This window comes from Lissotriton helveticus, chromosome 7 (assembly GCF_964261635.1).
Source record: "Lissotriton helveticus chromosome 7, aLisHel1.1, whole genome shotgun sequence".
In the NCBI taxonomy this organism is placed as follows: domain Eukaryota; kingdom Metazoa; phylum Chordata; class Amphibia; order Caudata; family Salamandridae; genus Lissotriton; species Lissotriton helveticus.
The window spans coordinates 266,017,835-266,029,935 of record NC_136068.1 but is presented as its reverse complement, the minus strand read 5'-3'; the positions used below and the strand labels follow the sequence as shown (position 1 = coordinate 266,029,935).

At 41.3% G+C, this 12,101-nt stretch overlaps 1 protein-coding gene across 1 annotated transcript in view; it reads left to right on the top strand.

Annotated features, from left to right (window-relative positions):
- The window catches only part of ATP9A (ATPase phospholipid transporting 9A), a 510,313-nt gene that overhangs the window by 202,145 nt on the left and 296,067 nt on the right, over positions 1-12,101 (top strand). Inside the window, exons 11-13 of the mRNA XM_078652049.1 lie at positions 3,229-3,389; positions 7,740-7,882; positions 11,162-11,274. Coding sequence (XP_078508175.1) covers positions 3,229-3,389; positions 7,740-7,882; positions 11,162-11,274 — 417 coding nt within the window. The remainder of the gene's footprint in view (positions 1-3,228; positions 3,390-7,739; positions 7,883-11,161; positions 11,275-12,101) is intronic.

Below are 12,101 nucleotides of genomic sequence, written 5' to 3'. Positions count from 1 at the left end.
AAGAAATAAACATAAGATTAGCACAATAAACAAAATGCCTTACCTTTAACAGCAAAACAGAAGCATATCGGGACCAGTTCGTGCACAGCAGTGCACACAGCTGCACGGAGACGCCACGGGCCATATTGGACCTGAAAAACAAAGAAATAAACATAACATTAGCAAAATAAACAAAATGCCTTACCTGCACCAGCAAAACAGCAGCATACATACCAGTCGGAACAACTTTGTGCACAGCAGTGCACACAGCTGCACGGAGACGCCACGGGCCATATTGGACCTTAAAAAGAAAGAAATAAACATAAGATTAGCACAATAAACAAAATGCCTTACCTTTAACAGCAAAACAGAAGCATATCGGGACCAGTTCGTGCACAGCAGTGCACACAGCTGCACGAAGACACCACGGGCCATATTAAACCTGAAAAAGAAAGAAATAAACATAAGATTAGCACAATAAACAAAATGCCTTACCTGCACCAGCAAAACAGCAGCATATCGGGACCAGTTCGTGCACAGCAGTGCACACAGCTGCACGGAGACACCACGGGCCATATTGGACCTGAAAAAGAAAGAAATAAACATAAGATTAGCACAATAAACAAAATGCCTTACCTGCAACAGCAAAACAGCAGCATACATACCAGTCAGAACAACTTCGTGCACAGCAGTGCACACAGCTGCACGGAGACGCCACGGGCCATATTGGACCTGAAAAAGAAAGAAATAAACATAAGATTAGCACAATAAACAAAATGCCTTGCCTTTAACAGCAAAACAGCAGCATATCGGGACCAGTTCGTGCACAGCAGTGCACACAGCTGCACGGAGACACCACGGGCCATATTGGACCTGAAAAACAAAGAAATAAACATAACATTAGCAAAATAAACAAAATGCCTTACCTGCACCAGCAAAACAGCAGCATACATACCAGTCGGAACAACTTCGTGCACAGCAGTGCACACAGCTGCACGGAGACGCCACGGGCCATATTGGACCTGAAAAAGAAAGAAATAAACATAAGATTAGCACAATAAACAAAATGCCTTACCTTTAACAGCAAAACAGAAGCATATCGGGACCAGTTCGTGCACAGCAGTGCACACAGCTGCACGGAGACACCACGGGCCATATTGGACCTGAAAAAGAAAGAAATAAACATAAGATTAGCACAATAAACAAAATGCCTTACCTTTAACAGCAAAACAGAAGCATATCGGGACCAGTTCGTGCACAGCAGTGCACACAGCTGCACGGAGACGCCACGGGCCATATTGGACCTGAACAACAAAGAAATAAACATAACATTAGCAAAATAAACAAAATGCCTTACCTGCAACAGCAAAACAGCAGCATACATACCAGTCGGAACAACTTCGTGCACAGCAGTGCACACAGCTGCACGGAGACCCCACGGGCCATATTGGAACTGAAAAAGAAAGAAATAAACATAAGATTAGCACAATAAACAAAATGCCTTACCTTTAACAGCAAAACAGAAGCATATCGGGACCAGTTCGTGCACAGCAATGCACACAGCTGCACGGAGACACCACGGGCCATATTGGGCCTGAAAAACAAAGAAATAAACATAAGATTAGCAAAATAAACAAAATGCCTTACCTGCACCAGCAAAACAGCAGCATACATACCAGTCGGAACAACTTCGTGCACAGCAGTGCACACAGCTGCACGAAGACGGCACGGGCCATATTGGACCTAAAAAACAAAGAAATAAACATAAGATTAGCAAAATAAACAAAATGCCTTACCTCTAACATCAAAACAGCAGCATGTCGGGACCAGTTCGTGCACAGCAGTGCACACAGCTGCACTGAGACGCCACGGGCCATATTGGACCTGAAAAACAAAGAAATAAACATAAGATTAGCAAAATAAACAAAATGCCTTACCTCTAACAGCAAAACAGCAGCATAGATACAAGTCGGAACAACTTCGTGCACAGCAGTGCACACAGCTGCACTGAGACGCCACGGGCCATATTGGACCTGAAAAACAAAGAAATAAACATAAGATTAGCAAAATAAACAAAATGCCTTACCTCTAACAGCAAAACAGCAGCATATCGGGACCAGTTCGTGCACAGCAGTGCACCCAGCTGCACGGAGACGCCACGGGCCATATTGGACCTAAAAGCACAGAAATAAACATAAGATTAGCAACATAAAAACATTAGTAAAGAGTCAGCATTAAACACACATTAGCATTAGTATTAACTAAAAATAAATATTAAAAAAAAGTGTTAGCTCTCATACTGGTAATGAACACAACAAAAACAAATGCCGTGACGAAAAAATGGGCGGAGGGCGGGCGACGAAAGCCGTGACGAAAAAAGGGGCGGCAAACAAAAGCCGACAGAAACAAATGCCGTGACGAAAAAAAGGGGCGAAGGGGCGGTGACGAAAAAAGGGGCGGCAAACAAAAGCCGACAAAAACAAATGCCGTGACGAAAAAAGGGGCGAAGGGGCGGAAACAAAAGCCGACAAAAACAAATGCCGTGACGAATAAAAGGGCCGAAGGGGCAGTGACGAAAAAAGGTGCGGCAAACAAAAGCCGACAAAAACAAATGCCGTGACGAAAAAAGGGGCGAAGGGGCGGCTGACGAAAGAAGGGGGCGGGACTTAAAAAAAAGGCACGGGAACGCCCCCGATTCGCGTCCGGACGGGCAAAGAGTGACGGACAGCAATGTCTGCCAATGGCTAGCCTCCATTTATGGAGCTAGCCAATGGTAGACTAAGGCGGGACATTGGCACATAATGTAGATCAACAGATTTCGCCTGCGCGAACGCTGCTGCGCAGCGGACGCCAGGGGAAACCTAAAAATAAAATGATAATAACGGAACGCTATTATCATTTTATTTTTTTGTATGGAGCTTGCAGTTGAAGCAGTGGGGCGACGCTCCTCCGCCTTAGCGGAGGAGCCGCCGCTGGTCCTTGACTGTGTCTCTTGCATGCTGTCATATTTCTCATTATTTTGCTGTGCATATTTTGGTGTATGTGTCACAAATCCTGCATCAGTGGCTTAAGGCAAAATGAGCAGAACGTGATGATGGGCCCCAGACTCTTACCATATCTCACAGATATTCATTGGCCCTGGGCTGAATGTGGGCCCGCTAAAGGGACACCGGCCCTGCTGCACCTCAGCGGCCACCATTAAGCCACTGGCCTAGGTCCTGAATTTAACCCCCATGTCTTCTTTTGCAGATTGGTCTTTTTGACCTGGAAGTCAACTGTTTGACGAAAATCCTCTTCAGCGCTCTCATTGTGGTTTCCCTGGTCATGGTGGCCCTGCAGCATTTCGCAGGCCGCTGGTATCTGCAGATAATCCGCTTTTTACTCCTCTTTTCCAACATTATTCCCATCAGGTGAGAAGATGTTGTTTGTTAGTGCTTGTTTGTGAGTGTCACGGTTACAGGAGGGTTGTAATGCTTCCTCCCCCTAAAACCAAGTATTCGAAAGCCCATCAGCATTTATTTATGTCTGACTTGACTGTTTCTGTCTCTTTCCTTTCCCCTGTGTGCCTATTTCTCCCTTTATCACTAAAATTTCAATTTACATAATTTGTAAATAGTTGCATTATTGTTATCTACAACTACGCCTCTTTTCCAACTCGGTTATAATGTTGAAGTCTCTGCCACATATCTTCTGCCAAAAGGTCAGGAGACAATTAAATTCGACCTTTGACTTCAAATTAAATATGCACAGATTTTCATAAATTAGGTATCATTTGGAAGCCTGTGACATCTACATTCCAGCCCTGGGGTTATAAGGTCACGAAATCTGACCTTTTGCCTCAGTTAAAAAAATGAATGGCTGTTGCATGGCACACACACGCGCCCTTTGAGCTTTCAGAGAGGCTTTGTGGGTTTTTTTAACAGGCCCGGATAATGCATCGCATGACTGTTCTCACATTGCCCTCACGTAAAGCGCATTTTGTTTAATTCAGATATCTATTGCTTCGACCCGACTTTTTATTGCACAAATATTGGTTTAATGACCGATCGCGCGCACTCAAGTTTTTTTTAAAATAAATTCGGATTTTTAATCGGGCCTGCGAATATAGCTTTGCATAATTGTTTGACAGCATTTCAAACACGCGGATTGCAGACAGAGAGGAGCCCTCCTGTTTCTCACGTTGGCTGCCCTACAGCTGATTAGTAAACTATGCATCTAAACATTAAACGCAAGTTTACAGAATTTCGTGTCCAGTCATTTTATTGGTTTACGCCATAAGTAACTTTTCATGCAAAACAATACTTCCTTGCACTTGAGTGAGATTTATTTTCATTTGACCTCAAAACAGCCTCACAGTGGAAAGCAAGTTATGCCTTCAACTTGTTAGCCACTCCACAAAAACTGCTATTGATCATTTGTTTTGTTGGAAATCTTAAATGTTGCCTCTGCAAATCGTATGCTAAATTATGTGTAAATTACACAAAATCCACTTTTGGGATATTTCGAGTGAGAATTGACCGTGAGAGTTTGATTCCTTCAGACGTCACTCGAGATACCTGAAATGGGATTGTGAGACAATTTCTGCTCAAAGCAGCTAATGCAGCAAAACTAGGTGACATTTCATGCTGGCATAATTTCTTTCATTTCTCAAAAGTTACACAATGCGAAAATTACACAAATTAATTTCGCTTGGGCAATGTCATAATGGTAATTTCCTGCATACATCAATTGAGGATAATGCCTTGCTTGGGAACACAGTTGTTGCCTGTATCTATTTTTTGTAAGGAGTTGTGTTAAATTACCAACAGTCAAGTAGTCAATATCTGTCTTTGCTATGTCCTAGCAGCTCTCAATCCCTATGGATTGGGGATTTCTGATTTGTTTGCGCAGGGAATTTATGTAAAATATGTATAAAGGCAAACCTTAACCTACATGGCCACACAACTCTCTATACAGTGTTTATTGAAACCATCCAAAGAAAAATGAAAAATACAATATCCATAAGCAAACGTGGGTAGCCATTCTGTTAGGAAATAGTGTAAATATTATAAAACACATTTTGAGCTCTTGCCTGTAAGTATTTCGGTGCTAGTAGTCTCGTGCCTTAAAGTTGTTCCCGTCTGATCCCCGGAAGTAAAGTGTGGCTCTGTTACCGCACACCGGATATGTTTCTTTGTGACTATATATAAAGGTGGTGTTTAGGGCAGTGAGGTGTAAACACTGGTGTTGGCACTTTAGAATGAAAAGAAGACTACACCTCACAGTGTAGGTACTCAGGCAGTAAAGATTTAGGAATCTGCTCAAGGTTTCTACTGGCAGTGCAGCTGATAGTTTCTGGTTTTCTCACTCCAGGCTTCCATCTGCGACCCTCAAGCACATGCTAAAATTTCAATCCTCAAGTAAATCCTTAAGGGCCAGATGTACGACCATTGGAAATTGCGACTCCCAATTTGCGCTTGATTACGATTTGCAATTTCAAATGTACAACAGTATCTGAGACACTGTTTGCAATTCTCTATGGGGTCACAAATTGCATGCCTCATGAATATTAATGAGGCATGAGCAATTTGCGACCCCATTGAGAATGGCTGGCCCTCCCAGGTATGGTGGCCTGCTGGACTCAGCAGACCTCCATGTCTGGGACTGCTTTTAAATACAATAGTTCTTTTTTTTTTTTTTTTTTTTTAATGCAGCCTGTTTTCCTTAAAAAAAAAATGAAACGTTTTAGTTTCATTTTTAAAGGCCAGGTAGTGGTCCCTGGGACCACTGCCTGCCCCTAAAAAATATTTCCCCCTGCATTTCCCAAGGGGAAGGGGTCCCCTGTGCACCCCTTCCCATTTGCAACTGCATTACCACCCTATTGAAGAGAGCGGTAAATTGTGAGTGTTTTGTGACTGCAATTGCGGTCACAAAACATTCATACATAGGGCAGCGAGTCGCAATTAAGAAGGGAGGCCCTTGGAACTCACAAAATGGTGTTAGTACATGGCCCACAGGGATTTGCATGCACAAATGGGTCGCAAACACATTTGCGCATGCAAAATCCCGTCGTACATCTGGCCTCTAAATGCTCGAGCATGCCCGTAAGTGGCCCAGCATACATCAACAATTGAGGTAGCAAGAGCAGTAAATCTTTAGAAGTTGCTAAAAACATTAAAGGCACAAATAATTATCCCACTATGGACTAAATCACTTATGTTACGCCTATTTATAGAGCGCACTTTCACCCGCCAGGGTAACCTGGCTCTAAGCAGGTTTGCACCTAGCCAAACCTAGGGCCTAGTGGACAACTCGAAATGCTAGGCCTTCAGCTTCTTGAGGAATTCAAGAAGTGAGGAGGACGTTCTTATGTGTATGGACAGGTAGTTCCACACTTTAGTAGCGATGTAGGAGAGGGCTCGACCACCGGATCTGGTTTTTCCGTATGCGCAGGATAAGTGTAAGTAGGATTCCGGATGAGCAGAGGTGTCTCGAAAGTTTGTGAAAACAACTGAGATTGTGCACCTATAAAACACTGGTTCTGAAGATGTGACTGCTAACTGTACTCATTTTACTCTAGAAAGAACCAACGCCTCATTCTGCCTCATTGGAACCAGTTATCTATTGGATGTACACAGATTTTGGCAGAAGATTATTTACTCTACTCAACTATATTAACTACTTACAGACACTATACGTTCGTAGTTTGCAGTTTTACTATCGAAAGAAACAAGGTAGCCTGCCCCATAAGTCAGTAAAAATCAGCATTTAGAGGGCAGCACCCACGCATGTGTATTAAGTTCTACCAAAGGATGGACTACCACCCTTCTGATTAATCTTCGTAAAGGAGAATAGGATGCAGACAAGTCAGTATTTAAATTGCTAAAAGGAAATAAGTGCAGGGCCCAAAGGTTTTCATAGTAGCAGACCATCAGAGCAGATGAATGCCGTGGATGATGTATAGCAAGGCTGCTTAGTTTTGATCCCACCTCATGCCTCTTTCTCGTACTCTCACTTCCAGTTTCTTTATCTCGTTCTTGCAGTTTCTTTTTCCTGTCTTGCCAGTGACCTATGTCTCCTAATTCTTGCTACATAGAAGCGATGTACTTTCACTTTCGTCTGTTTATAAATCTCAATATCTGACCTTTTATGTCCCAAGAGAGTTATCCTTACCCCCTGTTCTTTTCAATATTTAATTTCATCCTCTGGTGATACTAATGGGGTCTTTTGGATTTATCATCTATTTGTGGGGACATTATACGCAAAAGTGGGCTAGATTGAACAGAGACCGTTGCTGACAGAATAGCCCTTCCCTCTGCAAAAGGAGACCGTGATAGTTTGGATGAAAAACAACTGACAGAAATTAAATGGTGGTAAGATAAAATAGGTGTCTTTAACAATAGAATCAGTCTTTAATATCTAATGTGGTCCTCAATATTAGGTTTGATCTTACAGATTTACAATATTAAAAAAATCTTGGCTTTTGATTGCATTCAAACCTTTTAACTTTTTCAAGGGAACTTGCGTCATGACATATGCATGCCTATGTTTATTGTCACATAATCTCGCGTATGAATATGCATCTCAGTTATCCACAACTTTAAATTCCGGGAGATCTATTAAACCCGGTTTACTTATGAATGTTGCGAAATATATTTTTTTATCTCTCTTTCTATCCCATGTTAGGAGCTATATAATATAGAAAAGTATAACCTTATTCTCAAGGGCATTGTTTTATTAGGTCACCAGTTGCAATAATTAACTATTCTGTTTTCGTGCAGTTTGCGTGTGAACCTGGATATGGGTAAAATAGTGTACAGTTGGATGATCCGCAAGGATTCCAAGATTCCTGGCACCGTGGTTCGAGCAAGTACTATTCCCGAACAGCTTGGCCGAATTTCGTATTTACTAACGGACAAAACAGGTGCGCCATGTTTTAGACATAAAAATAATTTTCAGAGACCACTGTGGAAAATAGCAATTTTTTGTTGGGGCCAAATGATAATTGACAATAAATAGGTTTCCTGTTCGGAACTGTTTCACGGAAACATAGGAGCTACATTATTGTTTTGCTTATGGTTGAGAAGAGTGTACATTTATGCCATCTTAGAATACAATGGATTGTTTGTGATTAAATCGGGTGTTTTTCGACTGCTTTTATTAAAAGATCACATAAGTGCCTGCAGTTACTAGTAGTGCTTCAGCAAGGCCCACCAGCAAAGGTAAAGCCCGGAATGATGTGAGATTTATTTTGTTTTAAATTATATATGATGGTTTTGAGGAATCTAACAATAAAATGCCATCAGTAGGTTATCTATGCTGGAATAATAAACACTTTGGTGGTTCTTAATACTGGTTCATATATTCTAGACTGTGGGCCTTATTTAGAGTTTTGGGGACATCCACCAAGTCGCCACTTCGAACTCTATATAAAGCAGTTGAGTTGATATAGGGCTCCTGTATTCCATTGTTTACGTCCGGAAATGTGCTTGCATGTTCGTCCTACGCCTGGTGATGCTATGAAATTCCTTTGTTGTAGTCCTGAAGATAAGAGTAACTCATTATTTTACATCCAGGTTGTAATATGCTAACCGTGGATAGATACAATGTTGGTTGACGAATCTTGGACACTGAATACATATTGTATGAAACCATTTTAGCTAGAACATAACTGTGCACAGTGATGGGACTTGCACTGTAAGCCCCTTTGGGGAGAAAATGTACAATAAAGACCATAGAAATATTATTTTGCTACTGAGTGGGTTGTTGTAGATGACGATAACGACTTTAGATGTGAATGGTCTTGGCTGAATTACAACAGGACAAGAAAAGATGCAGTTCTTAAATCTCAAGAATAAAATGGTGTTGCCCAAAAATTCTTTTTGACTAGTTTGTGTCTAGATGAAGTAGTCTCTACCCAGCAGGAAATTGTCAGTGCAAAGCAGCAAAACACACTGGCATTGGAAAGACACAAGCAATATGTTAGGAAGAATAACAAGTCCACTGTGTGAGTAAAATGTAGCACTGAAGATGGGTAACAATGAATAACAGGGATGTTTTTCACTGAGGAGTTCTGCGTGCCATCAAATAGACAACGTGAGCAAAGCTCTTATTGACTATGATGTCACTCAGAACCCAGAGGTGAAAATCATTGCCATAATAAACGTTTTACCCATCTATAATATTATGTTATGCATGGCCCCCAAAATTACCTTCCCCTGCTTTTAACAACTACCAAGGGGCGGAGGAGTACTAGGGAGCCATACATAACATAGCTTGTCATCCGAGACCCAAATGTGAAAAAGAATACCTTAGTTGCTATCATAATATCCAACCCCTCACTACCTTCCCTGCCTTCTTTTTCCCCTTATGCTTTATACTTTCAGTCGAAGTAGTCAAGTAGCGCATTTCTCGCCCCCGTTATCCTGGCCTGGAAGGCTTAAAACACGTAGCAAAAGTGTGTTATGAGTTTTGTTTTCAAGTGTTGCTATGTCATAGCAGTGAATTATCAGATTTAGAATCTGGTGTAAATGATACAGGTTCCCTATGGAAGCTATTCATAACACAGTAAATAATGTCTGTTGTAAATAGCAGAAGAGATAGGTGAGACCTTCATTTAGCTTAACAAATTATTTTGAATCAATGAAGGCAGAAAGGCAGTTTGGGTAAGAAAATCATTATAGGTAGGAACTAGGCATGTCCTTTCTAGGATTGAGATGAACAGGATCTGGCATTAAATTGCAAGAACGGGGTATGGAAGTGGGTGCAGACCTGCCACCTCACATGGGGCTACTGCAAAACACATGATGTTGGCCCTCTTCACACAGTCCAACAGAGAAGAGCCGCTATCACAATTTGTGCACAATGGGAGCTCGAAACCTATGCATAGAGCAGGTTTACAGCATGTGTTTGTAGGCTGTATTAGTAGATGCCCATCAGGGTTTTCACAATCTTCTCAGAAAGTCAGCAAACGCCTGAATTTTGTATTTGGAGGAGGGTCAGCTCGGCCACTGCTAGGCTCTAGGCTGCGTCCTCCTTTGTTGCCAGGTGATGATGCTCTCAAAGCCCTACAACCCCTCCAGAACCACCCCCTTCAAGGCCCATCCCCCTCGCTTATAAAATATTTAAAAGTTCACAGATTTGTGGGTTAATAATCATAATTGTGAGAAGTAGGCAACACAGCAAACTTGTATTCAGAGTCGCTGCTTGTTGGTAGGGTTTGCATGTTTTGCTAGTCATTTTTATCACTTTGCAGCGTGCACCCAACAAATGGTGCATCTGATTAAAGGGCATCATCCCAATGGTCAGCATTTCATCTCATCCATGGCATACATTCTTTTGCATATGGAGATTTTTCTTGAAATAAAGCTAGACTGTTCATCACAATCTTTTTCCTTCTCTTGAATTAAACCCGCTCTTATTGCATGGCCAGGGACGTCGGCCTCGACTGTGTGGGAGACAAATAATGCGTTGTAAAAGTGGTGCCTTCTTGAATTGTCGTAAGATTCTGAAAAGAGTAGTAAGCTAAGAAGGTTCATCTAAGTGCAGACGTCGTTTAATAGTTGAACGTTGAGAGCTGTAAAGAAAGAATAATTCTGGATTAATTTGCAATAAACGTTAAAGAATACCGGACACTGTTTCTTTCTTTTTTGGATCCTGCACTGGCCTGTCCAAAAATATGCGTTCTTTCCTTGGTTCATATACTAATAGGCGAATCAAGTAGTATTTGAATAGTAAATAAGTGTATCATCCAGAGATGGGGCCAAAGAAGGTAGCCCAGTCCTTAATTCTTAGAAATTATTTAATTGAAGAAGAACATGTAGGGTTCATTACACAAACCATTTTGCACTGTCTTCTTAGGATGAGTTATTCTGCTGCAATCATTTTCCACTTGGTCAGTACTGTTTTAGTTAGTTAGATGGGTCGGTGATGAAAATGCTTGCTCTTGACATTTGTTGGGCCTCGTAAGTTACGAGTTTAAGTCCTAGCAAGTTTAACTGGGCCTTCCAAACTTCTAAGGTTGGTAATTATGTCTCATTACATTGGATAATATCAACATGAAAAACTACACCTTATATAGTTAGTATATTTGTTCTTATGCAGACAAAATACACCCACAAATGGGTTTCTCTTTTTTATGCTAGCTGTACAGAATTCTCTCCAAATAGTATGTACCCATCTTATTATGTAACATTATTTTCAGGTACGCTCACACAGAATGAGATGGTTTTCAAACGCCTTCACCTTGGAACGGTAGCCTATGGACTGGACTCAATGGATGAAGTGCAGAGTCATATATTTAGTGTATATACTCAGGTAAGAAGTTCCATGGCAACAGCACATTGCTTGCTTTTCTAGAATTATTTTAGTATAATTTGATTAGGTCATGTGATATAATCTTTGGTGCTAAATATGTACTTTTGGTGTCATGTGAGAAGTAACGAGTACGAAAATGAAAGATGGGTCAATATTGCATTACATCCTTAACTGGTGGGACCTCTGGGATTCTAGAATGTGACCATCACATTCCTCAGCTGTAATTTGTTCCCGAAAATGTTATGTTTTTCAACTACTGAATAGCTAGCCATATAATATGAAGTCTCGATCAATGTGTTTGTTTTCTTCCAGTGAATGCCATGGCTGTCATAATAATATGCTATGATAGATTAATTTTGTAGAAAAAGCAAGCCTTAGGAAACCTGTTCTGGATCATTTTTCTCAGCAAAACTATTTCCAAACGAATGACACTTCCAAGATGGCGAATCTATCTGTTGAATATCATTCATGTAGAATAATGCCCTGTAGTCTAATTTTTTTCTAGGAACATGTAGACCACCTGTTTGCATGTAATCGATGAAACACTTCTACGTCTTTTTTAATCTTCCCTGCCTATCCTCCCCATCTATTCTCTCTGTGTCCATAGTAAGGAAGAAACTCTCTCCTCTCCTTACCTTCAGTGGTTACTCACCCTTCTTTCAGTATCATTTTCCTTGCCATTTGACTATAGCACCATACCCGACCTATACCTTAATGTGAATACGTTGCCTACATCCTAGAACGTCTGACCCCACCTATACACCTGTCACACCCTACTGATACCCTAGTACATCAACCCTGCCTATATCCTAGAACATTCTTGGCAA